General features: G+C 40.7%; 1 protein-coding gene across 9 annotated transcripts in view; it reads left to right on the forward strand.

Annotated features, from left to right (window-relative positions):
• The window catches only part of LOC126996988 (septin-7-like), an 80,417-nt gene that overhangs the window by 17,923 nt on the left and 37,548 nt on the right, over nt 1-24,946 (forward strand). For 4 of the 9 annotated variants that reach the window (XM_050858003.1, XM_050858002.1, XM_050858000.1 and 1 more), the window contains exons 2-3: nt 9,662-9,925; nt 15,451-15,586. In XM_050858003.1, coding sequence (XP_050713960.1) covers nt 9,662-9,925; nt 15,451-15,586 — 400 coding nt within the window. Of the gene's footprint in view, nt 1-5,686; nt 5,854-5,904; nt 5,922-6,678; nt 7,053-9,661; nt 9,926-15,450; nt 15,587-24,946 lie in introns of those variants that run through there. The other 5 variants (XM_050858005.1, XM_050858006.1, XM_050858007.1 and 2 more) reach the window with 5 other exon arrangements.

Here is a 24,946-nt window from a genome sequence, read left to right on the forward strand (position 1 = left end):
ACACACACACACACACACACACACACACACACACGGAACCAAACACATGTATAATTATAACTGGTTAGATGATAAATAGTAGTAGTAGTAATAGTAGTAGTGGTAGTAATAGTAGTAGTAGTAGTAGTAGTAGTGGTAGTAGTAGTGGTAGTAGTAGTAGTAATAGTAGTAGTAGTCCGGACAAGCACATGCACCTTTAGAGAGAGAGAGAGAGAGAGAGAGAGAGAGAGAGAGAGAGAGAAATACCTGCACACACATCTGTCTCACTTCACATCCAGGCCACAGGTGTGCTTGGGGCAGGTGAACGCAGGTGTGGCCCGCTCTACGCCCCCCTAATTGAACAGGTGAACTAAGGGGGGGGGGGGAAGAGGAGGAGGAGGAGGGGGCAGGTGGAAAGATGGGAGGCGTGCCCTAACCTGCCCTTCCTCCTCCTCCTCCTCCTCCTCCTTTTCTGTACTCCTTCCCCCACCTCTTCTTCTTCCTCTTCCTTCTTCCTCCTCTTCCTCCTCCTCCTGCTGTTGTGGTTTTCGTGTTGGTGATATATAGCTGCGTGTGAGAGAGAGAGAGAGAGAGAGAGAGAGAGAGAGAGAGAGAGAGAGAGAAAGAGAGAGAGTCTGGGTATACTCTCTTATCATATGGTGGAAAAGTGGAGGAAATGGAGGAGAGAGAGAGAGAGGGGTGACACTCTCTCTCTCTCTCTCTCTCTCTCTCTCTCTCTCTCTCTCTCTCTCTTATGGTAAATTTCACCCAGTCATTTATTTTTTTCACAATTTTATCTCCCTCCTCCTCCTCCTCCTCCTCCTCCTCCTCCTCCTCCTCTTTTTCTTAGTTTTTCCTCATTTCGTTATAATTCTGACTCAGTTAAAGAGATCATGTGTGTGTGTGTGTGTGTGTTTGTGTGTTTGTTTTCAGGTGTGTTCTCAACGGGGGGTAAAGAAGAAGGAGGAGGAGGAGGAGGTTTTAATCTGGCTCTCTGATCCAAAGTATAAACATAGTATCTGGTTTTGGAGGAGGAGGAGGAGGAGGAAGAAGATTTGAGGTGAAGAAGTGGAAGAATGAGGAGTGGGGAGGAAGAGGAGGAAGATTAGACTAAAGAGGAAGGCGGAGGAAGAGGTGGAAGGAAGCAGGAAGATTAATATTATGAGGTGGAGGAGGAGGAGGAAGAGGGGAGAGGAATGAGGAAGAGAAATTGATAGGGAGGAGGGAGTGTTAAGAGGGAGAGAAGAGGAACGGAAGGGAAGATGATAGGAAGAGAGAGAGAGAGAGAGAGAGAGAGAGAGAGAGAGGTAAAACCAGAAGGAAGAAGGTAGAAGGTAAAACAAGAAGGAGGAAAGAAGAAGGGAGGAAAAGAAAATGTGTGAAAGGAAGAGAGGAAAGGAAGAAAGGGGGTGAAGAAAGAGAAAAGGAAGGATGCAAATGAAAGGGAGAACAAGGAAGAAGAAAAGAAGGAAAGGCGATGAAAAGGGAAACACAAAAAAGGGAAGGAAGAAAAGAGGAAAGAAAACAGGAAGAAAGGAAGGGAGGAAAAGAGGAAAGTAAAAGAGGTAGATAAGACTGTAGACAAGAGGAAGACTTAGGGAGGTGAGAGGAAGGTAAAAAACGAAGGGAGGGAAGGAGAAATAAAAAAAAAAGGTAGATAATGAGACAAAGGAAGGAAGATAATGAAGGAAAAGGTAGAACAGAAGGAGAGGAGAAAGAAGGGAAGGTGAGATAATGAGAATAAGGAAGGAAAAGTAGAAGGAAAAAGAGAATAAAAGGAGAGAGGAGAAAGAAGAGAAGGTGAGATAATGAGAATAAGAAAGGAAAAGTAGAAGGAAAAAGAGAATAAAGGGAGAGAGGAGAAAGAAGGGAAGGTGAGATAATGAGAATAAGGAAGGAAAAGTAGAAGGAAAAAGAGAATAAAGGGAGAGAGGAGAAAGAAGGGAAGGTGAGATAATGAGAATAAGGAAGGAAAGTAGAAGGAAAGAGAATAAAGGGAGAGAGGAGAAAGAAGGGAAGGTGAGATAATGAGAATAAGGAAGGAAAAGTAGAAGGAAAAAGAGAATAAAGGGGAGAGGAGAAAGAAGGAAGGTGAGATAATGAGAATAAAGGGAGAGAGGAGAAAGAAGGGAAGGTGAGATAATGAGAATAAGGAAGGAAAAGTAGAAGGAAAAAGAGAATAAAGGGAGAGAGGAGAAAGAAGGGAAGGTGAGATAATGAGAATAAGGAAGGAAAAGTAGAAGGAAAAAGAGAATAAAGGGAGAGAGGAGAAAGAAGGGAAGATGAGGAGAGTAAAGGAGAAGAAAAATATAAGGATGTAGAGACTTAGGAAGATGTGAGGAAGGGAGGAGGAGGGAGGGAAGGGAGGTGACACATTACTCTATTTACACCTGCAATCTTATTAAGTGCTTTACCTGCTTTGTGTCTACTTGTATCATTTTTATTTTATTATTATTTTATTATTTTTACTTCATTAATATTTTCGTTTTTTTATGTGAGGTAATTTTAAGTTCTTTTTGTTGTTGTTTTATTCATGTTTTCGTTTTTCTTGTGTTTTTTTTTTCTTCGTTTTTATCATCATTTTCTTCGTCCTCTTCATCTTCCTTTTCTTCATCATCATCTATGCTTGTTATCTTTTTATTTTTATTATTCATGTCTTCGTTTCTCTTGTTTTTCTTTCTTCGTTTTTATCATCATTTTCTTCGTCCTCTTTATCATCTTCTTCATCTTCCTTTCCTTCATCATCTATGTTTGTTATCTTTTTATTTTTATTATTCATGTCTTCGTTTCTCTTGTTTGTTTTTTTCTTCGTTTTTATCATCATTTTCTTCGTCCTCTTCATCATCTTCTTCATCTTCCTTTTCTTCATCATCATATTCTTCCTCTTATTTTCATCATTATCATATTCGTTCTCCTATTCTTCCACTTCTACTTCTTATTCTTCATCTTTATCATCATCTTGTTATTCTTCATCTTTCTGTTCGTCGTCACCATCATCCTGTTTTTCAGCTTCATCATCATCTTTCTCTTCTTCATCATCATCATCATCATCCTGTTCTTTATTTTCATCTTCCTATCCTGCATCTTTATCTCCATCTTCCTATTCTGCACCATCATTAATCTACTTATACTTATTAAGCTTTTTCTTCTTTCACCACCACCACAACCACCACCACAACCACTACTACTACTACTATTACTACTACTACTACTATTACTACTACTACTACCACTACTACTACGATTATCTCCACTTTTCATGTACAGCAGCCGGACACACAAGGGACTATGTAAGCTTATCACACACCTGACACTTGCCTTATCTAAATGACGTCTGGTTAGCGGATGGAATACTTAAATAAATAAATTGTTTTCTTCGTTTTTTTGTTTTTGTTTTGTTTTGATCATATGTCACTGGTGGCTTGTATTTATGTTCTTGAATTATTATTATTATTATTATTATTATTATTATTATTATTATTATTGTTGTTATTATTATTATCTTCGTCTTTCTCATCATTATTATATTTCTTTTCCTTTACTTCTGTTTTTTTCATATTTTCTTCCTCTTCTTCATCATTATCTTCTTCCACTTCTTCCTCATCTTTCTTCTTTGCTTCTTCTTTTTCTTCTCTTTCTTCTTCTACTTCTACTACTAATACTAATGATATAAAAAATACTAATACTAATACTACTACCGCCTCTACCATTACAAGCAATAGTAGTAGTAATAGTAGTAGTAGTAGTAGTAGTTTTATTTTTATTGTCATTATTATTGTTGTTGTCGTTGTCATGCCTTCTTCACATCCGTGCTAACAAGTTATTTCTCTCTCTCTCTCTCTCTCTCTCTCTCTCTCTCTCTCTCTCTCTCTCTCTCTCTCTCTCTCTCTCTCTCTCTCTCTCTCTCTCTCTCTCTCTCTTCAGTAACTCTCTATAATCAACTTTCTCCGCCTCGCTCATGATTGCTTCCTTTGTTCAGTAATTGGCGGCATTGAATTTCTGCTCTTTTTAATTATTTTGGGTCCTATTATTAGTGGTTATTGTTATTATTTGGAATTATTCATCTCCCTTAGTCCTGTTTTTCCTTCTCCTTTTACATTAACTTTTTTTTCTCATTTTTTTTTTTCTTCCTGTCATTTTCTGGTTATTCCTTGTTATGTTTGTCTTTTTTTTTTTCTTCTTTCTCTATTCTCCTTTCTGATGACCCCTTTTTTCTATTTTTTCTTCTTTTTTCTTCATTTTCATCTTTGTATTGTTATCTTATTTCTTCCTCATTCTTTATTTTCTTTCCTCATTACTCCTTTTTCTTCTTCTCTTCTGTTTCTCTCCCTCTTCTTTTCTCTCTCTCTCTCTCTCTCTCTCTCTCTCTCTCTCTCTCTCTCTCTCTCTCTCTCTCTCTCTCTCTCTGTCTATCTATCTAACTGCATATCTTGTCGGTTTCCTGGTTAGACTAATGCAGGGAGGGAAAAGGGGGGAGGGGAGAGAGAGAGAGGAAGGAGGAGGAAAGGAGAGGGAAGGAGGGAGGAAATTGGAGAGAAGAGGGGGGAGTGTGATTTTAAAGAGGAAACAATCACATTTAATCCTGAGAGAGAGAGAGAGAGAGAGAGAGAGAGAGAGAGAGAGAGAGAGAGAGACGAACAGACAGACAGACAGACAGAAACACAGGAAGAGACAGATATTGACATGAAAAAGTGAATTATGTCATCTGACCGCTCTCTCTCTCTCTCTCTCTCTCTCTCTCTCTCTCTCTCTCTCTCTCTCTCTCTCTCTCTCTCTCTCTCTCGGGAAGCTGCTAATAGGGAGTTGATAAGCTTGAGCGGATGGTGGTAGTTAACTGTTGGTGGTGGTGAAAGTAGTAGTAGTAGTAGTAGTAGTAGTAGTAGTAGTGGTGGTGGTGGTGGTAGTGTGTGTGGTTGGTGTAGGTGTATGTATTTTCATGTATAGTAGTAGTGGTAGTAGTAGTAATAGTAGTAGTAGTAGTAGTAGTAGTAGTAGTAGTAATTTATGTAAAGGAAGTCGAACGTTTGTCTTTTAATAGCCTTTTTTCTTGTGACTCAAATATTATCCTGGTGTCATTTATTTAAAGACAAAATGGTAGTAGTAGTAGTAGTAGTAGTAGTAGTAGTAATAGTAGTAGTAATAAAAAATTGCCGTTCTACTGGGTGTGGTTCTATTATCATTATTATTGTTATTATTATTATTATTACTCTTATTATTATTACTGTCGTTCGTATAATAATGTTGGTTACTTCAGGTTGTGATGTTGGTTGTCACTACTTTCACTAACCACAATTCACCCTCGAGTGTTAGGTCAATCGTGTGTGTGTGTGTGTGTGTGTGTGTGTGTGTGTGTGTGTGTGTGTACGTGCTATTCGGCTGTGTGAACCTGCTTAGCCACGTGTCCAGGTGTGTGTGTGTGTGTGTGTGTGTGTGTGTGTGTCTGTGTGTGTGTGTGTGTGTGTGTCTGAGTGTGAGAGCAAGATAATCACTCACATGTATACGTAAGCCGGACTGTTTCTTCACACACACACACACACACACACACACACACACACACACTCCCATTATGGTCGTGGCTACACACTCTGACGGAAATTTTCTCTCACGTCACATCCGGTGCTAACCCAGAAAGCGAAGGAGAGGAGGAGGAGGGGAAGGAGGGAGAGGAGGAGGAGAGCCGGGTGGGGGGGAAGGGGGGGGAGGACACAGGCACTGATATCACCCTCAGTGCCTCTAAACACTCCCTGAACCAGACAGTGACACTTCAGACCGCCGCGTGAAAGGAGAGAGACAGACAAATCGAAGTGTAAAAAGGAGTGGAATCAAACCCTCTTTCTCGTGTTCTAGTGAAAGTTTACAGTGCCAGGTGGTCGTGTGAGTGCCTAGTGGGCCTTGAGGCGTGCGTGTGGTGCCGAAGGGGACAGGAAGAGAGCCATAAGGAGGTGGAGTTTGTGTCAGATGTGAAGGAGAGTGGATGTGGTGGTGGTGATCGTGTGTGATGGTAAAACGAAGTGGAGGATTGAGAAATAGATTTTTTTGATTATTGGAGTTTCGTTATGTTTTATGTATCCTGTTAGTAGTAATAGTAGTAGTAGAAGGAGTAGAGGGGAAGAATTTGTGGAGAAAAGAGAAGGGAGAATAGATGTACTAGTGGAGAGGGATTGAGAGAAAGGAGTAAGGAAAAAAAAAGATAGAATGAAAGGAAATCAGTTTGAGTTAAGTGGAATTGAGGAAACGAAGTGAAGGAGGAGAAAAAGACGAATAGAAAGAAGGATAGAAAATATTTGTCCCTGAAAGGAATGGAGAGAAAGGAGTGGAGGAGAAAAGGGAGACTCCATAAAGGGAGGGAAAGAAGAAAAGAAAGTTAAAAAGAGAAATATAAGAAAGAAGGAGAGAAAGTTTTAGTATCTGAGAGAAAGGAAGAAGAGGATAAGAAGAGAGAAATCAATAGGAGACTGAAGAAAAAGAAATATACTAGTGAAAATATAGGAGAAAATGAGATAGGGAGGGTAATTGACCATAGGATGGGGATAAAAATGATATGTGTCTCGCTTTATATGGAAATGTGAGCTTTATTTCCAAAACCAAAGAAAGAAGAGAAAAACAAATGAAGACCACAAATAAGGACGAGAATATCTGATAAACTTGAAAAAAAAACTTTTTTTTTTTTAATTATTGTATTCCTGAACTTGTTTATAGAAAGTGTGAAGAACAAATATAAGAAAAAAATGAAAGTAAAGATTGAATAAAACAAAGAACAAATAAAAGAAAAAAACTAAATAATGAGAAAATAAAGATTGTGATAGACGAAAACTGGAATAGAACGAAAAAATAAAGATTGTGGGAAAAAAAATATTAATAGAACGAGAAAATAAAGAAATTGTGGAAGAAAATAAAGAAAAAGTGAAAAGTGAAAAAAAAATAAAGAAAAAGGAAATCATTGAAACGTCTGTAGTCAGTGAACACCGCGTAGCCTGTTTTCTTTAGTCCCGTTTTCTTTGGTCCCGTTTTCTTTCCCGATGTCGGTGAGTGAGCATATCAAGAAATTTCGAAAAGGCTCCAGCAGCTCCTCGGTGAGTGGCGGACACACACACACACACACACACGGGTATACGGTTTCATGTTAATTGCTATATGGAAAAAATATATATATCATTGACAATCCATCATCATTATCATTATCATCATCATCATTATTATCATATTTTCTTTTTCTTTACATCATAATTTTTTTCTGCTTTTTTCTTTTCTATTTCTTTATTCTCATCGTTCCTCAAAATTCACCTTGCTGCTTCTGATTATTATTAGTAGTAGTAATATTGTTGTTATTATTATTATTATTTTTTTTTTTATTATTATTGTTATCATCTTTTATTCGCCTTTTCAGTTGGATAAATTGTCAATCAAATTTTAAATATTGAAGCTTTATTCAGTAAGCTTTATGAGCTTTGAAATTCTTAAACTTTAATTCACTTTACAAAATTCGAAACTTTTAAGCTCTATTTGATACTCAGCAAACATTGAACATGGTGAACCTATTTAATTCAGTTTGCAGAATTCGAAGCGCTATTAAAATTTTGCATGATTCGAAACACTACTGAAACTTTACTCAGTACACTTTACAAGATTCGGAAAACTACTATAACTACTTAAAGCACTGTACAAGATTTGAAACATTACTAAAAATTTACTTATAGCCTACACTTTTTGCATGATTCGAAACACTACTGAAACTTCTTTATACACTTTACAACATTCGAAATATTGAAACTTTACTTAATACACATTACAACATTCGAAAATACTGAAACTTTACTTTATACTTTACAAGATTCAAAATACTAAAACTTTCCCACACACTTTGCATGATTCGAAACAGTGAAGCAATTTTGTGTTACTTCCCCTGGAAATCACTGCGTCGCGAATTTCTGAAAGTCTTGAGAAATAGGTCAGTGAGATTATTCTGAAGTGTATTTATCTACCTCACTTTTTTGCGTAACTTTTTTAGGGGACGTAGAAAGTCTTGCGTTACGTGGTGTGGTGGTGTGCTGTGTTGTGTTGTGCAAAGGCTATAAAACTGGTTCATTACGTGACCTGTTCATGTAGTCCGTCTTTCACCATCACCACCATTACTACTACTACTAACATCATCATTAACTTCTAACACTATCATTACACAACCACCATCACCACTATTACTATTACTACTACTTACACCATCATTAACTACTACCACTGTCATCACACCAACATCACTACTAACATAACCATCACTTCCAACACTATCAACACTACCAAGACTCTCACTATGCCAACATCACCACTACCACCACCAATACTTCTAACATCACCATCACTTCTACTCTCACTATACCTACATCACTACCACCACCATCACTACCACCGCCACCACCAACAGCAACAATATCAACCATCAATACTACCAGGAACAAATACTGCAACCACCATTGATTACCACCTCCAACACCACCACCATCATCAACAACAACAACAACAACAACAACAACAACAACAACAAAATGCCAGTCAACAAAATATTCAGATCAACTAACATAAGATAACCCATTTTTTTTACTTCAACAACAGATTAAACCAATTTCCATATATCTAAAAGTAACAGACACAAACATCATCAATAAACCAACAAAACATCCTAATTAACATGTAACTCAAACCCTTGATAAACAACAAACAACATCTGTCTTGCGAGTTTTTAATTTTTTGCTGTACCATCATTATCTAATCTTTATATAATCAGAAAGAGAGAGAGAGAGAGAGAGAGAGAGAATGAAAACACTACACAAAGAACATTTTTAGTCTAGTTATCCCTCGACTTTACGAATTTATTTACAACGTCAACGTTACTCACCCTTTTAGTTATATCCTTCGCGTTACAAAGCAAAAGAATAAGACAAATACTATACGAGCAACATTTACCATTACATATCATTTTATTTATTTAGTATTATCAAGTCTTTATTTTATTTGTTTAGTATTATCAAGTAGTAGTAGTAGTAGTTATCTTTCTCGTCAAACCACCAACCACCATTAAAATTTAAACTCCTAGCTCCCACCAGTGACGTGCAGCCTGAGTTGGGGAGAGGGCGTGGGTTGACCAATGAAATGCTCGGAATGGGGGAAGGGGGCGTGGCTTATTCTCCAAGTTATCGTGAACAGACTACATTTCCGTTTACTTGTCTTTTTGTCTGTTTTCTTTTTCTCATTCATTTATCGATTTCAAATGTTCTTTTTTCCTTTTATATTTTCGTTGGTTCATCATTTTTATCGGTTCGTTCTATATCCATTTATTTATTTTTTTATTTTTTTACAACAAAGGAGACAGCTCAAGGCACAAAAAAGGGAAACATTAATATAAAAAAAAAGCTCGCTACTCGCTACTCTTCATTTCCATTTCCATTCATATATATTTTTTTTCTGTATTCTCTTTAAATTTACAAAGAAAATGGGTCACATGGACATGTTAAAGAGGTACACTATTTTAATCCTTCTTTTTCGCCCTTTATTTCGTGTATGCATCTTTCAAACACGTATCATATCCTTTTATTTAGTGTAGAGTATTATTATCACGTATCCTTCTTGTTCCCTTTTATTTAGTGCGTCTATACAACCTTTCTAACATCTATACTTTCTCTCCTTGCAGTTACAAAGCAAACGAGAGATGTTTTTCAAGACGGAAGGGGGCAGTGGGGGAGGAGGCGGCGGCCCCCCACTCTCCGCCCCCTCCGCCGCGCCCCCCGCACCCCCCGTCACCGCACCCTCCTCCGCCCCCCCTCCACCCCCCGCTTCCACCACCCCCACCCCCGCACCCCCCACGTCTGCGCCCCCCGCCAGTGTAGCGTCCATCAAAGAACAGCTGATGACGACGAAAGAGAGAAAGGAACATAAGGAGGAGGAGAATAAAGAGGTAAGGAAGGATCTCTCTCTCTCTCTCTCTCTCTCTCTCTCTCTCTCTCTCTCTCTCTCTCTCTCTCTCTCAAGGTTCGAATGTGAGGTTTTGCATATACTTAGGATTTTCGCGGGATTAGGTATACATGATGACTTGAGAGAGAGAGAGAGAGAGAGAGAGAGAGAGAGATGCTGTATACTCACTCTTATTTTCCTCCTTTATATACTCTTTTTCTCTCTTTCGTTGTCATGAGAGAGAGAGAGAGAGAGAGAGAGAGAGAGAGAGACTACAGAATGCATCGCCCTCCCACACGTGTTCTACCAAGCTCGTTTTAATTTGTTTACTCACATTTGCTTGTTTTCATTTTGCTTGTTCTTTATCACGTTTGTCGGTTCTTAATTCTCCTCCTTCCTCTTCTTTCCCTCTCCTATTCTCCCTTACGTACGATAATAGCAACTCAGTGTACGATGCCAGGAAAAAGCAAAACATCAAGGGTACAACATTGGTGCCAACACAGAGGCGGGACCTTTACGTCGGCATTCTCAGACGCTACCGCCTCTCACGTCAACAATTTCCAAAGGGCGAAAAGGAGACTAATCGGGTCCTCGTGAGTGCTTTTTGAGGCTCGTGGTGCAGAAGAGTGTTCAAACTACCACCAGGGTCATAAAACTACCCCTGTAAATGCTCGAAACTCCTATGAAACATTGTCAAATATGTGTGCACTTGGGGGCCGAAAACTTAATGTCTGAGAATACAATTTAGTTCAGATGATGGAACGTAGTATTTTACCTTTCCCACCTTTTCTCCCTTCCCTTTTCTTCTCTTTCATTCCCTTCCCTTCCCTACCTTTACTCTTCCTTGACCTAAAGCACTTCATTCCCTTCCCTTCCCTTCGTCGTTTTCCAATCCCTTCTCTCCTTCCACCAGTAGCGTAAGTCAAGGGTAGTAATTTCCTCTTATTTCTCTCTTTACTGTAAAATTTCCATGTCCCTTTCTTCCTTAAAGGCACAAGGTGTTCTCTTCTAACTGTTTCCTGCCGGCACGTTGCTGGAGGGAGAGGTGGGTGGTAGAGGAAGCCTGGCTAAGCCTTAAAAATCACTTACTCACTCAGCAGAACACATTCGTCCCCTTGTGCGAGAAGCGAATTAACACTAATAAAAGCCCACCGTGGTTTAATAGCGAAATTAAACAATCAGTCAATGAGAGAAAATTGTTTTACAGGTTAAAGAAAGAACAAAGCACGCCCGAAAACATTAGACTTTATAATGATGCCAGGCGACGAGTAAAAAGACTAGTAGGTCAGGCAAAGCGTAGATACGAAGAAAATATTGCAGCCAACTGTAAAAATAATCCGAAATCTTTCTTCAGTTACATAAACAACAGAAAGGCGATCAAAAGTGGTATTGGACCTTTAACAAACAGCGACGGTGCACTAGTGACTGACAGCCAACACATTGCAAACCTCTTAAACAATTACTTTTCCTCGGTGTTTAATACTAACAGTCTTCCTCTCGCTACCACCAACACCAGTACTATTGTAAATCTCGAGCATGCATTGCCTAATTTTGAAATAACAACCGATGAAGTCCTTAAAGCTCTCCATTCACTTAAAACAAATAAAAGTCCTGGACCTGACAAAGTATATCCAACTCTGCTGAAAGAAACAAAGAGCGAAATACTCTCCTCCCTCACAACCGTATTCAATATGTCCTTGCGACAAGGCATCGTCCCTTCAGATTGGAAAAAGGCTAACGTGACACCGATTTTCAAGAAAGGCGACAAAAAAGTACCAGGTAATTACAGGCCCATTAGTCTAACTTCGGTTGTGGGTAAGCTACTTGAGGGCATAATTAGAGACAAAATTGTGAATTACCTTGAAAGCCACTCATTGATTGGGGACTCACAACATGGCTTCCGAAACAAAAGATCCTGCCTATCAAACCTATTAACCTTTTATAACGACCTCTTCACTGTTTATGACGTAACCAAATCACTGGACGTAGTCTATCTTGATTTCAGAAAGCGTTTGATAAAGTCCGCATCATAAATTACTTTACAAATTAAAGCAAATAGGTATTGACGGTCAAGTAAACCAATGGATCGCGAATTGGTTGAGCAACAGACAACAAAGAGTAGTGATTGACGGATTTAACTCAGAGTGGGCGCCTGTCACTAGTGGCGTCCCTCAGGGCTCGGTCCTTGGCCCAGTGCTCTTCATTATTTACATCAACGACGTGGATGTTGGACTCAATAACCGCATTAGTAAATTTGCAGACGACACAAAGATTGGCAACTCGGTTCTCACTGACGAAGACAGGCAAAGCCTCCAAGAGGATTTGCACAAAATTTCAGCTTGGTCGGATAGATGGGAGATGCCCTTTAACGTAGACAAGTGCCAGGTCCTTCAAGTTGGAACGAGGAATAAGAAGTTCGAATACGAAATGCGCGGCGTTAAACTCAAAAGCGTTCAATGCGTCAAAGACTTGGGTTCAAAATCGCGTCAAACCTCAAATTCTCACAGCAATTCATCGATGCAGCAAATAAAGCGAACAGAATGTTGGGCTTCATTAAAGAAACTTTGTATTCAAGAATAAAGATGTAATACTCCGCTCTACAACAGTTTAGTCAGACCCCACTTGGAATATGCGGTACAGTTTTGGTCTCCCCACCATGCAAAGGATATTGCTAAATTAGAAGGTGTTCAGCGTCGGGCAACGAAAATGATCACTTCCTTGCGCAACAAATCCTACGAAGAAAGGCTTTCTACCCTTAACATGTTCTCTCTTGAGAAACGTCGCCTCCGAGGAAAACTGATCGAATGTTTTAAAATACTTAATGGTTTCACGAATGTAGACAGATCAACATTGTTTATGATCGATGACACTTTGCGCACGAGGAACAATGGCGTAAAACTCAGATGTAGACAAGTAAATTCAGACTGCACCAAATTTTTCTTCACCAACGTTGTAGTGCGAGAATGGAATAAGCTTCCACCATCAGTGGTCCAGTGTAACACGATTGACTCCTTCAAAAATAAGCTCGACCGTCACTTCCTTCAACTTAATATCAACTAGTGTAGAAATGCAACGTTTTGGAGTCTTCTGATTAATGTAAAATCACTTAGGTTTAAGGACAGACCACCAAGTCTGGACCATGGGGTCTGTGTGGTCTGACTTTCTATGTAAATCTATGTAAATCTATTCTATCCTATCCTACCACACGTAGATTACTAGTAGTAGCGCTAGTAAACAGACACCCTCGCCATAGACCGACAAGTCTTCAGGGTGTCTGTTCTTCCTATGTATTCCTATGTATTCCTTCATTCCCTTCCCTGCATCGTCTTCCATTCCCTTCTCTCCTTTATTCCATTCCCTTCATCTGTGGGTACTGCTACTGTATATTTATTTCTCTTTTCCCCCAGATTTCATACAGCAGTTCTTTTTTTCTCTGTTTTCCTTACTGAGTCAGAACTATAGTTCCAGAAGCAGGGTCACTTTATTATCGAACTTTGCATATCGTATTAGCAACTTTCAGACCCAGAATTCTCGCACTAACACAGATAACGATATTCGATTAAAGTTCGGGTTAAAAACGTTGATATGGATGTTTTTGGCGATAATTATGGATCAGAAAGGGAAAGTAGAATGTCCTGAGTATATTTTTTGGCATTGTATTCCCATTTTCAGATCTAAAAAATGTCGCACACACATACACACACATAACGATATTCGATTAAAGTTAGTGTTCAAAAACGTTAATAATTGATGTTCTTTTGTTATAGTTATGAGTCAGAAAAACGAAAATTAATACTAGGTGCTGAGAACGATATTTTGGTAACGTATTCGACACTTTCAGATCCAAAATTCTCGCACGAACACAGATAACGATATTCCATTAAAGTTAGCCTCAAAACCGTTAATAATCGATGTTCTTTTGTTATAATTAGGAGTCAGAAAACGGGAAGTAATACAAGGTGCTGAGAACGATATTTTGGTAACATATTCGACATTTCCAGACCCAAAACTCTCGCAGCAAGACAGATAACGATATTCGATTAAATTTAGCGTCAAAACTGTTAATAAACAATGTTTTTTGCGTCAGTTATGAATCAGAAAAACGAAAAGTAATACAAGGTGCTGAGAACGATATTTTGGTAACGTATTCGACACTTTCAGATCCAAAACTCTCGCACCAACACAGATAACGATACTCCATTAAAGTTAGCGTCAAAAATGTTAATAATCGATGTTTTTGTTATAGTTGTGAGTCAGAAAACGGAAAGTATTACAAGGTACTGAGAACGATATTTTGGTTACATATTCGACATTTCCAGACCCAAAACTCTTGCACCAGTACAGATAACGATACTCCATTAAAGTTAGCGTTAAAAGTGTTAATAATCGATGTTTTTTAGCGTCAGTTTTGAGTCAGGAAAACGTAAAGTAATACAAGGTGCTTAGAACGATATTTTGGTAACGTAATCGACACTTTCAGACGTTAAAACTCGCACGAAAAAAAAAAAAAAAAAGAACGATATTCCATTAGTGTCAAAACTGTTAATAATCGATGTTTTTTGAGTCAGAAAACGGAAAGTAATACAAAGTTCCGAGTGTTGTATTTTGGCAACGTTGAACAGAAGCGACCTTGAAACGAGCCAGACCTTGAAGTGTTTTCGTCTTCGTTTGTGTTCCAAGTGTTCGTTTGTGTTGCTGGTAATGGCGTCTCTCCTTGAACCCATTGTATTGTTCTGTCATTACGGTAAAAACTAATTATGCTACGCTCATTTGAAGACGTAATTAACCGGGTACAGTAATTAGATGCCATTTCCGTAAGTTGCTTGTTTTTGAAGGTGTTGTTTTCATTATCAGCATTACTTCTTGTTATAGTAGTTCACTGCAGTATAGAGGCCTTTCCCAACGTCCTCCAGTGCTCTCTCTCTCTCTCTCTCTCTCTCTCTCTCTCTCTCTCTCTCTCTCTCTCTCTCTCTCTCTCTCTCTCTCTCTCAGTGATGTTAGTGTGCTCCATTATTTCTTATTATTAGTTACACACACACACACACACACACACACACACACACACACACACACACACACATATACACACACACACATACACAGGTCACGACTAATGTGTTTAAGCAGCCAAGCCTTTGTTGTTATAATGCTAATGAGAGAGAGAGAGAGAGAGAGAATCACGAGTGCCTCCCCAGTATCTCCACTGGCACTGTTTTGGCACTCTCTCTCTCTCTCTCTCTCTCTCTCTCTCTCTCTCAAACTCTCTCTTTCCCTATCTTCCTTCCTTCTTTCCTTCCCTCCCTTCTTCCTTCTTTCCTTTTTGCTTTCTTTATCTATCTATCTCTCGTAACTTTTCTCCACCCAACATCTACACACACATGCTTAACCCAACCTAACTTAACCCAAAACCAACCTGACCCAACCCAACCTAACCAAACACAACCTAACCTAACACAACCCAACCTGATCCAACCCAACCTGATCCAACCCAACCTAACTTAACCTTCTCCCCCTTCTCTCCCCCCTCAGAACAAGCTGGTGAAGGAGCTGGTGAGAGAGCGACGCCCCCGGGAAGTTGACGGTTACGTGGGATTCGCTAACCTGCCCAACCAAGTGTACAGAAAGGCGGTCAAGAGAGGGTTCGAATTCTCCTTAATGCTTGTTGGTGAGTGTTGATGTGCTCTTTATGTTGATGTGGGTGAGTGTGTTGCTGTGGATTTCCGTGCTTGGTGTGTGGTGGAGTGTGTTTCTGTGGTGGTAATGTGGAGTAAAGAAAGAGGAGATGTGGAATTAAAGAAAAAGAAGTTACGGTGGTGGTGAGGGTAGGAAAGAGTGGAAGGTGGAAGGGAAAGAAGGGAAGGGAAGGAACAGAGAGAGGAGTGAAGGAAGTGGAGATGGGGAGTAAAGGAAAGGATAGGGAAGGGAAATAGGATGTCAGTGAAGGAAGTGAGGAAGTGAAGGGAAGGGAATTAAGTGAAGGGGAAAAGGAAAAGAAAGATGTTGAAGGGAAAGGGAAGGGGAAAAGGAAAAGAAAGATATTGAAGGGAATGAAGTGTAGGAAGAAAGGAAAAGAAAGATGTTGAAGGGAAAGGGAAGGGAATGAAGTGAAGGAGAAAAGGGAAAGGAAGATGTTGAAGGGAAAGGGAAGGGAATGAAATGAAGGAGAAAAGGGAAAGGAAGATGTTGAAGGGAAAGGGAAGGGAATGAAGAGAAGGAGAAAAGGGAAAGGAAGATGTTGAAGGGAAAGGGAAGGGAATGAAGTGTAGGAAGAAAGGAAAAGAAAGATGTTGAAGGGAAAGGGAAGGGAATGAAATGAAGGAGAAAAGGAAAAGGAAGATGTTGAAGGGAAAGGGAAGGGAAGTTAAGGAGAGAAGGGAACAGAAGACGATGGAGGGAAGGGAAGGGAATAAGGTGAAGGAGAGAAGGGAACAGAAGACGATGGAGGAAAGGGAAGGGAATAAGGTGAAGGAGAGAAGGGAACAGAAGACGATGAAGGGAAGTGAAGGGAAGGGAAGGGAAAAGAGTGAGGACAGGAAGGAAAGAGAATAAAATTAAATGAAGAAGAGAAGGGAAGGGAAGAGAAGGGAGAAAAAGAGGGAAAGGTAGAGAGTGACGAACTAAATTATGTAGGGAGGAGGAAGAGAAGGATAGAATATTGATGCATAAGAGGAAAGGAAAAAGGATAAGAAGGACGAGGACGAGGACGAGGAGGTTAAAGAAGATAGGAGATAGAAGATAGAAGAAAGTGAAGGAGGAAGAATAAGTTGAAGAAGTTGTGAATAAGGGCATGAGAAGAAAATAAGAAAAAAAGTAGAATTGGAGATAATGATAATGAGATAAACAGAGGAGGAGGAGGAGGAGGAAGCATAGGACAGATAGGGGATAGAAACTGAGGAAGAGGAGGAGGAGGAGGAGGAGTAAGCATAGGACAGATAGGGGATAGAAACTGAGGAAGAGGAAGAGGAGGAGGAGGAGAAGGAAGAAGAGTAAGAGAATTTAATTATTGAATCTCTCTTATATTGATCATTTTGAAGAAGGAGAAAGAAAACAAGTACGAAGAGGAAGAAGAGGAGGAGGAAGAGGAGGAGGAGGAGTATTGCAGAAAGAAATTGATAGATACTTATTCTGCAATCCTTGAGAGAGAGAGAGAGAGAGAGAGAGAGAGAGAGAGAGAGAGAGAGAGATTGCAAAATGGGCCTCCAATCCTATTACGCATACATTCCTTACCTCCTCCTCCTCCTCCTCCTCCTCTCCTTCCCTCCTTCTCTCCATCCATCTCTCTCTCCTGTCTCAGCACTTCACGCTATACACTCTACATCCTGAGAGAGAGAGAGAGAGAGAGAGAGAGAGAGAGAGAGAGAGAGAGATTTATAACGTGACCTCTTTACGTGAGCAGAAATCAACATTGAGACTCGGAGGAGGAGGAGGAGGAGGAGGAGGAAAGAAGATTGAAGAGTGAAAGAGAATGATGTCAATGATAATAGGAAGATGACACGTTCTCTCTCTCTCTCTCTCTCTCTCTCTCTCTCTCTCTCTCTACCTGTTACTGTTTGTTGCACACGTCACGGTCATTCTCTCCCTCCCTCCTTCCTTCCCTCCCTCCCTCCCTTTTTTTCTCTCCATTTCCCTCCTTTTTTCTCTCCGTCCCTCCTTCCCTCCCTTCAACCATCAATCTCGCGCTGATTCACCTCTTCCTTCTTTCCTTCCTTCCTTCCTTCATTCCTTTACTCTTTCCTTCATTCTTTTTCTTTCTTTGCTTAGTTTTCTTTTTCCTCCCTTTTTCCTTTTTTCCTTTCCTTCCGTCCTTCCTTCCTTCCTTCTTTCTTTTCTTTGTTTAGTTCTCTTTTTCCTCCCTTTTTCCTTTTTTCCTTCCTTCCTTCTTTCCTCTCTTGCTTTGTTCTTTCTTTCCTTCCTTCTTCCTTCTTTTATTTCTTTCCTTCCTTCATTCTTTGCCTTTCTTTCATTATTTCGTTTATATTTTTTTTCCTTCTTTCCTTCCATCCTTTTTGCTTCCTTCCTCAACTCATCTTTCTTTTTTCTCCTTTATTTTTCTTCTTCGTCTTTTTCTTCTTCCTCCTTTCCTTCCTCTTCTTCTTTATCTTCTTTCTTCCCCTCCTTCTTTCTGTGCCCTCTAATAAAATATTCTTCCCCCTCCTCCTCCTCCTCCTCCTCCTCCTCCTCCTCCTCCTCCCTTTCTTCCATCTATAATGTAATATTCGGCCCTTTTCTCCCTCTTTACCTTCCCTCCCTCCCTCCCTCCCTTTCTCCCCCTCCCTCCCTCCCCATTTCTCTCCTTTTTCTCCCTCCCTCCCTCTGTCCTTGAAAATAGTGTAGTAGTTTGGTCGACGGGAGGTAGGAAAGGGGAGGCATTTTCTCTCTCTCTCTCTCTCTCTCTCATAGACAGGACGCGCGTACGGGTGTGAAGGTATTGTGTGTGTGAGAGAGAGAGAGAGAGAGAGAGAGAGAGGAGGGGATGGACACGCAGGCAGGCAAACTTTAAATCTCTCTCTCTCTCTCTCTCTCTCTCTTCCTCCCCTCTCATTTAGGCTTGGAGGGAGAGGGGAGCGGTAGGCCTCAAGAGAGAGAGAGAGAGAGAACTATTGAGCAAAAGGAGGGTTAGAGATTCTTGTTACCGGGGAGAATTGGAGGAAAAGAAGGGGAGGAGGAGGAAACAAGGAAAGGGAGGAAAAGAAGGGAAGGGAGGGAAGGGAACGATTGAAAGAATAAGTGAGAAGGAAGGAAGGAAGAAACGAGGGAAGTAAGGAAGGAGTGATGGGCAGGGTGAAGGAAGGGGGGAGAGGGAAAGGAAGGGAAGAAGGAGAGAAGGGAGAAGGGGAGAGGAGGAAGGATTTGGAGAGAGAGAAAAAGGAAGGGAAAGAGGAAAGAGAGGGGGAGAGAGGGAGAAGAGGAAAGGTTTGGAGAGAGAGAGAGAGAGAGAGAGAGAGAGAGAGGGAGAGGAGGAAAGATTTGGAGAGAAAGATAAAGTAGAGAGGAAAGAAGGGGAAAGAGGGAAAGGAAAGGGAGGAGAGAAGAGGAAGAAGAGGAAAGATTTGGAGAGAGAAAAAGGAAGGGAGAGAGGGAAGGACGGGAGGATAATGTAAATGATGAGAGAGAGAGAGAGAGAGAGAGAGAGATTAGGAGGGGAAAAAAATCCGTCACCATTTGTATTATTTTTCCGATGAAGGTAATGAGAGAGAGAGAGAGAGAGAGAGAGAGAGAGAGAGAGAGAGAGAGAGAGAGGTTCACACGGTTCCGGTTTGAAGTCTTGGATTCGAGGTAGGGTTTCAAACAGGTTCGGACCGTGTGGGAAGATTCGGTTAACCCCAGTCACCGTAAGTCAAATTTTACTAACCATAAGACAGAATATACTCTCTTAAAACGCCCTAAAAGTCACCCTAAATTAGTTCTAAGTCACTTTCATCTCATCTTTCTTTTTCCTCTTTTATTTTTCTTAGTCTTCGTCTTCCTCTTTTCCTTCCTTCTCTTCTTCTTCTTCTTCTTCTTGGTATTTCTAGTATTGGTGTGCTGGATATCCCTTCACTGGTAGCATGATTACATATACTCCCAGGTCTTTCTCTGCCTCTGTGGTTGATAGTGGAGTGTTTCCCATGTAGTATTGGTGTGCTGGATATCCCTTCACTGGTCGCATGATTACATATACTCCCAAGTCTTTCTCTGCTTCTGTGGTTGATAGTGGAGTGTTTCCCATGTAGTATTGGTGTGCTGGATATCCCTTCACTGGTAGCATGATAACATATACTCCCAAGTCTTTCTCTGCTTCTGTGGTTGATAGTGGAGTGTTTCCCATGTAGTATTGGTGTGCTGGATATCCCTTCACTGGTAGCATGATTACATATACTCCCAGGTCTTTCTCTGCCTCTGTGGTGGATAGTGGTGTGTTTCCCATGTAGTATTGGTGTGCTGGATATCCCTTCACTGGTAGCATGATTACATATACTCCCAGGTCTTTCTCTGCCTCTGTGGTGGATAGTGGTGTGTTTCTCATGTGGTATTGGTATTTAATTTACCTTTACGAATTTAAAATCACTCTGAGTCCCATAAATATCACTCTAAATAAGCTTAATTCTCCCCTCGGTCACTTTTAAGTCATCTCACTTATCTTAGTCTCCCTTCTTCACTCACTCAAAATATCCTTCATTCTCTTCTAAGTCACTTTTTAGTCATCCCTGAGTTACCTTAAGTTTCCCGTACTCACTCTGTCATCCTAAGTAACCTTCATTATCTTCCTAGTCACTTTTTTGTCACTCCAGATATCCCTGTCATCCTTAAGTCACCCTGAGTTATCTTACGTCTTTTGGGTATGATTTAATAACTGCTCTCAAGTCACGCTATATGTCACCCTAAGCGTAAGTCATTTAGGGAGGAGGAGGAGGAGGAGGAGGAAAAAGGAAGGAAGAAAGGATATACCCGTGAGTCATTGATAAGGGAAAGAGGAAGGAGGAAGAGGAGGAGAGAAGAATGGAGAAATTGGTTAGTCACTGATAAAGGAAAGAGAAAGGAGGAAGAGGAGGAGGGAAGAATGGAGAAATTGGTTAGTCACTGATAAAGGAAAGAGAAAGGAGGAAGAGGAGGAGGGAAGAAAGGGGAAATTGGTTGGTCACTGATAAAGGGGAGAGAGAGAGGAAAGGAGGAAGAGAAGGAGAGTAGAAGGGATAAAGGGAAAAGGGAAGAGAAAGGGAGGAAGAGGAGAGAATGGGAAATGAGTGAATATTTGATGAGGGAAGAGGAAGAGAGAGGAGGAGAAGAGAGAAAGGGGGAATTTGTGACTCATCGCGAAAGGGAAAGAGGAGGAAGAGTATAAGGAGAGGGAAAAGGAAAAATAGTGAGTCATTGATTAGTGAGTCAATGAAGAGAGAGAGAGAGAGAGAGAGAGAGAGAGAGAGAGAGAGAGAGAGAGAGAGAGAGAGAGAGAGAGAGGTTTAAATGGATTCTGATTACATTGAATAGGTTTTGGTGAATTATAAAACCGTTCCCGTAGGTTCAAATAGGTTCTTATATGTTGAAATAGGTTCTGATATGATTAAAAGGGTTACGATCGATTTAAAAACTACGTAAGAGGGTTTAGGTTTAGTTAATGGATCTTATGTTTTCTTACACACCATAATAGTGGAGTTAGGTGAACATGAAAGGATTAGAATAGGTTCAGATGAGATTTGGGTTAGTTTAGTGGGTTTGAATGGAATTGGGTAGGTTTAGATGGGTTCTGAGAGGTGTAAGTTGGTTCTGGTATGTTAAAAATGGGTTCTGGTAGGTTTAAATGGGTTTGGTAGGTTTAATGGGTTCCTGGTAGGTTGTAAATAGTTTTGGTAGATGGTTCTGAGAGGTGTAAGTTGATTCTGGTATGCTAAAATTGGGTTCTGGTAGGTTTAAATTGGTTTGGTAGGTTTAATGGGTTTCTGGTAGACTGTAAATAGGTTTGGTAGATTTAAATGGGTTCTGAAAAGTTAGGAGTGGGGTTAAGTATATATCAAGAGATTGGAATATGTTATGACGGTGTTTATAATCAGTTCTGGTAGGTTTAAATGGGTTTGGTAGGTTTAATGAGTTTCTGGTAGACTGTAAATAGGTTTGGTAGATTTAAATGGGTTCTGAAAAGTTTGGAGTGGGGTTAAGTATATATCAAGAGATTGGATTATGTTACGATGGGGGTTATAACTACTTCTGATAGGTTTAATTGGGCTCGTATTGTTTTAAGTGGGTTCAGAAAATCTTTAATAGGCTGTGACATTTTAAAAGCGTTCGTAAATGCATATCAAGAACTTGGAATAGGTTGTGAATGCCTTCCAATTAGATCTGGTCGGTTTAAATGAGTTCTGGTTGATATTAAGACCTTACAGTGGATTTAGGTGGAGCATATGGGATTGTGGTAGCTTGTGGTGGTGGTGGAGGAGGTGGAGGAGGAGGAGGAGGAGGAGAGACTAGGCTACCTGTTTGCCTTACTTTTAAAACCTGTTAGCGATCTCTCTCTCTCTCTCTCTCTCTCTCTCTCTCTCTCTCTCTCTCTCTCTCTCTCTCTCTCTCTCTCTCTCATTTTTTCCACTTCTTCCTTCTCTCCATTCCTCTCTCCTATCTTTACTCTTCCCTTTCTCTTTTTCTTCCCTTCATTCTTTTCTTTCTTTCTGCTCTTCCTCCTCCTTGTCTGTCTTTCCTTCTTTTCCTCCTCCTTCTCTTTCGTTTTAATTTCCTTGTTATGCATTTTCCTTCTTTTATACCTTTCCTTCACTCTTTGTTTTCTTGTTTTTCCTCCTTCTCTTCCTTTTCTTCCTTCTGTTCTTCATTCTTTATTTCCTTCTCTACTCTCTTAACCTTTTTTCTCTTCCTCTTCCGTCTTTCTGTTCTTTCTCTTCCAATTCCCTTTTTCTCATAAGAACATAAGAACACAAGAACGTAGGCAGCTCCTGTGAATCTAACCCCACCGAATATCACTGTCCATGAATTTATCTAATCTATTTTTTAATGTGACTTGACGATCTTCTTCTTCTTCTTCTTCTTCCTCTTTCCTCATCTACTTTCATAACTGTTTTCTTCCTCCTTTTCCTGGTTCTTCTTCCCTAACCTCTTATTCTCCTCTCCTTCCTCTTCTTCCTCTTCTTCTTTTTCTTCTTTTTCGTCTTCTATATCCATCAGTAACACATCTTTAGTAGTTCTTCTTCTTCTTCTTCTTCTTCTTCTTCTTCTTCTTCTTCTCCTCCTCCTTGAACCCATTCCCACGTTTTCATCTCTGGTTTCAGTCCTGTTGTTGTTGTTGTTGTTGTTGTTGAAATGGATACTTTGATTAGACACCTGATTTCTTGCTCTCTCTCTCTCTCTCTCTCTCTCTCTCTCTCTCTCTCTCTCTCTCTCTCTCTCTCTCTCTCTCTCTCTCTCTCTCTCTCTCTCTCTCTCTCTCCAGATAAATTTGTGCATCAGTTTATTTATTTTATTGTTTACCTCCTCCTCCTTCTTCTTCTTCTTCTTCTTCTTCTTCTTCTTCTTCTTCCTATTAATTATTTTCTGTTTTTCTTCTTTCTCCTCCTCCTCCTCCGATTACTCCTTTTTTTCTGCCTCCTCCTCCTCTTTCGTTTTAATTTCCTTTTTATGCATATTCCTTCTTTTATACCTTTCCTTCCCTCCCTTCTTCCCTCCTCCCTCCCTCCTTCCCTCCCTCCCTTCGACCACCCATTCCGTGTCTAATTCAACCCTTTTTTAACCCCTCTTCATTTCTTTCCCTTCCCTCCCTTCCCTTTCCTTCCCCTCCCCTCCCCCTCCCCTCCCCTCCCTCCTTCCTACCTTTCCTTCCTTTATTAAGTTTATTGCCTCCCTTCTTCCCTCCCTTTTCCCATTCCCATTCCTTCTTAACCCTTTCCCTCTTTTCCCTCCCTTCTCTTCCTTCCTTCTCTCCTTTATTCCTTCTTTCTCTCCTTCATTTTCCTTTTCAGCCTCTCATCTTTTTTCCCTTCTCTCCCTCCTTCTCTTATCCCTTCCCTCCCTCCCTCTCTCCTCTATTCCTTCCTTCTCTCCTTCCTTTTCTTTTTCAATCTCTTTCTTCCTGTCTCCTTCCATTCCCCTCCCTTCCCTTCCCTCCATCCTTCCTTCTTCTCCTCCAAGCTTTCTTTCTTCCGTCTTTTCTTCCTTCCCTCCTCCCTCTTCCTCCTTTCCTTTCTTCCTTCTTTCCCTCCTTCCTTCCTCTCTTCCCTTCCTCTTCTCCTTCACTTTCCCTCCCTCCTCCTTTCTTTCCTTCCTTTATTGACTCCTTTTCAACCCCTTTCTATCTCCTTCCTTTCCCCTCCCTTCCCCTTCCTTCTCTTCCCTCCCTTCCCCTTTCTTCCCTTCATCCTTCCTTCCCTTCCCAGCTTTCCTTCTTTCCTTTCTTCCGTCTTTTCTTCTTTCCCTCCCCCCTTCCTCCCTTCCTATGTTCCTTCCTTCCTCTTCTGCTTCCCTTTCCCTCCCTCCTTTCTTTCCTCCCTTTTTTGACTCCCTTCTTCCTTCCATCCCTCCCTTCCCTTCAATCACTTTTCCTTTTAAACCCTTTCCTCTGATCTCCCTTCCCCTTCCTCCTCCTCCTCCTTTTCCTCTTTTTATTCCCTCTTCCCTTCATTCCATCATCTTGACCTCCTCTTAAAAGGTGACCCAAAGTGTTACCTGATGCATTTATGGGCCAGGTGGAATGTTGAGTGTGTGTGTGTGTGTGTGTGTGTGTGTGTGTGTGTGTTTAGGTAAGAATTAAGTTACGTTTAGAGTATGCGTCTCTCTCTCTCTCTCTCTCTCTCTCTCTCTCTCTCTCTCTCTCCTCTTCCTCCTCCTCCTCCTCTCTACATTCCTCCTACATAACTTCTCTCTCCCCTTTCCTCTTCTTCCTTCTCCCTCTTCCCTTCTTCCATCCTCCTTCCTTCCTCCGATAGGTCTTCTGGTGTCTGTTCTTCCTATGTATTCCTATTTCCCCTTTACCTTCTTCCATTCTTCTTCCCTCCTCCTCCTCCTCTTTCTTCTCCCAATCTTCTTTCCTTCCTTGCTTCAATCTCTTCTTTCCTCCTCCCATTAGGAAAGTAAAGCAGGAGGAGGAGGAGGAGGAGGAGGAGAAGATGATTACAGGAAGAGGATAACCACGCATTATGAAGGATGTGGAGGAAGGAAGGAGTAAGGAGGAGGAGGAGGAGGAGGAGGAGGAGGAGGAAGAAACAGAGCTCATCTATATATATCTACAGTTTACACTTCTTCTCTTTCTCCTTTCTTTCCATCTCCTTGTGCGAACCCTTTAAATTCCTCCTTCCTTCATCTCTCTCTCTCTCTCTCTCTCTCTCTCTCTCTCTCTCTCTCTCTCTCTCTCTCTCTCTCTCTCTCTCTCTCTCTCTCTCCTTCTTTCCCCAACTATCTTATATTCCTTAATTTCTTCTTTCTTTCTTTCAATACTTCTTCCATTTCTTCAGTTTTTCTTCCTTCCTTCCTTCCTTCCTTCTTTCATCCGTCTTTCTTTCTCTCCTTCCTTCCCCATCTTTCTTATATTCCGCCATTTCTTCTTTCCTTC

This window comes from Eriocheir sinensis, chromosome 11 (genome assembly GCF_024679095.1).
Source record: "Eriocheir sinensis breed Jianghai 21 chromosome 11, ASM2467909v1, whole genome shotgun sequence".
NCBI lineage: Eukaryota > Metazoa > Arthropoda > Malacostraca > Decapoda > Varunidae > Eriocheir > Eriocheir sinensis.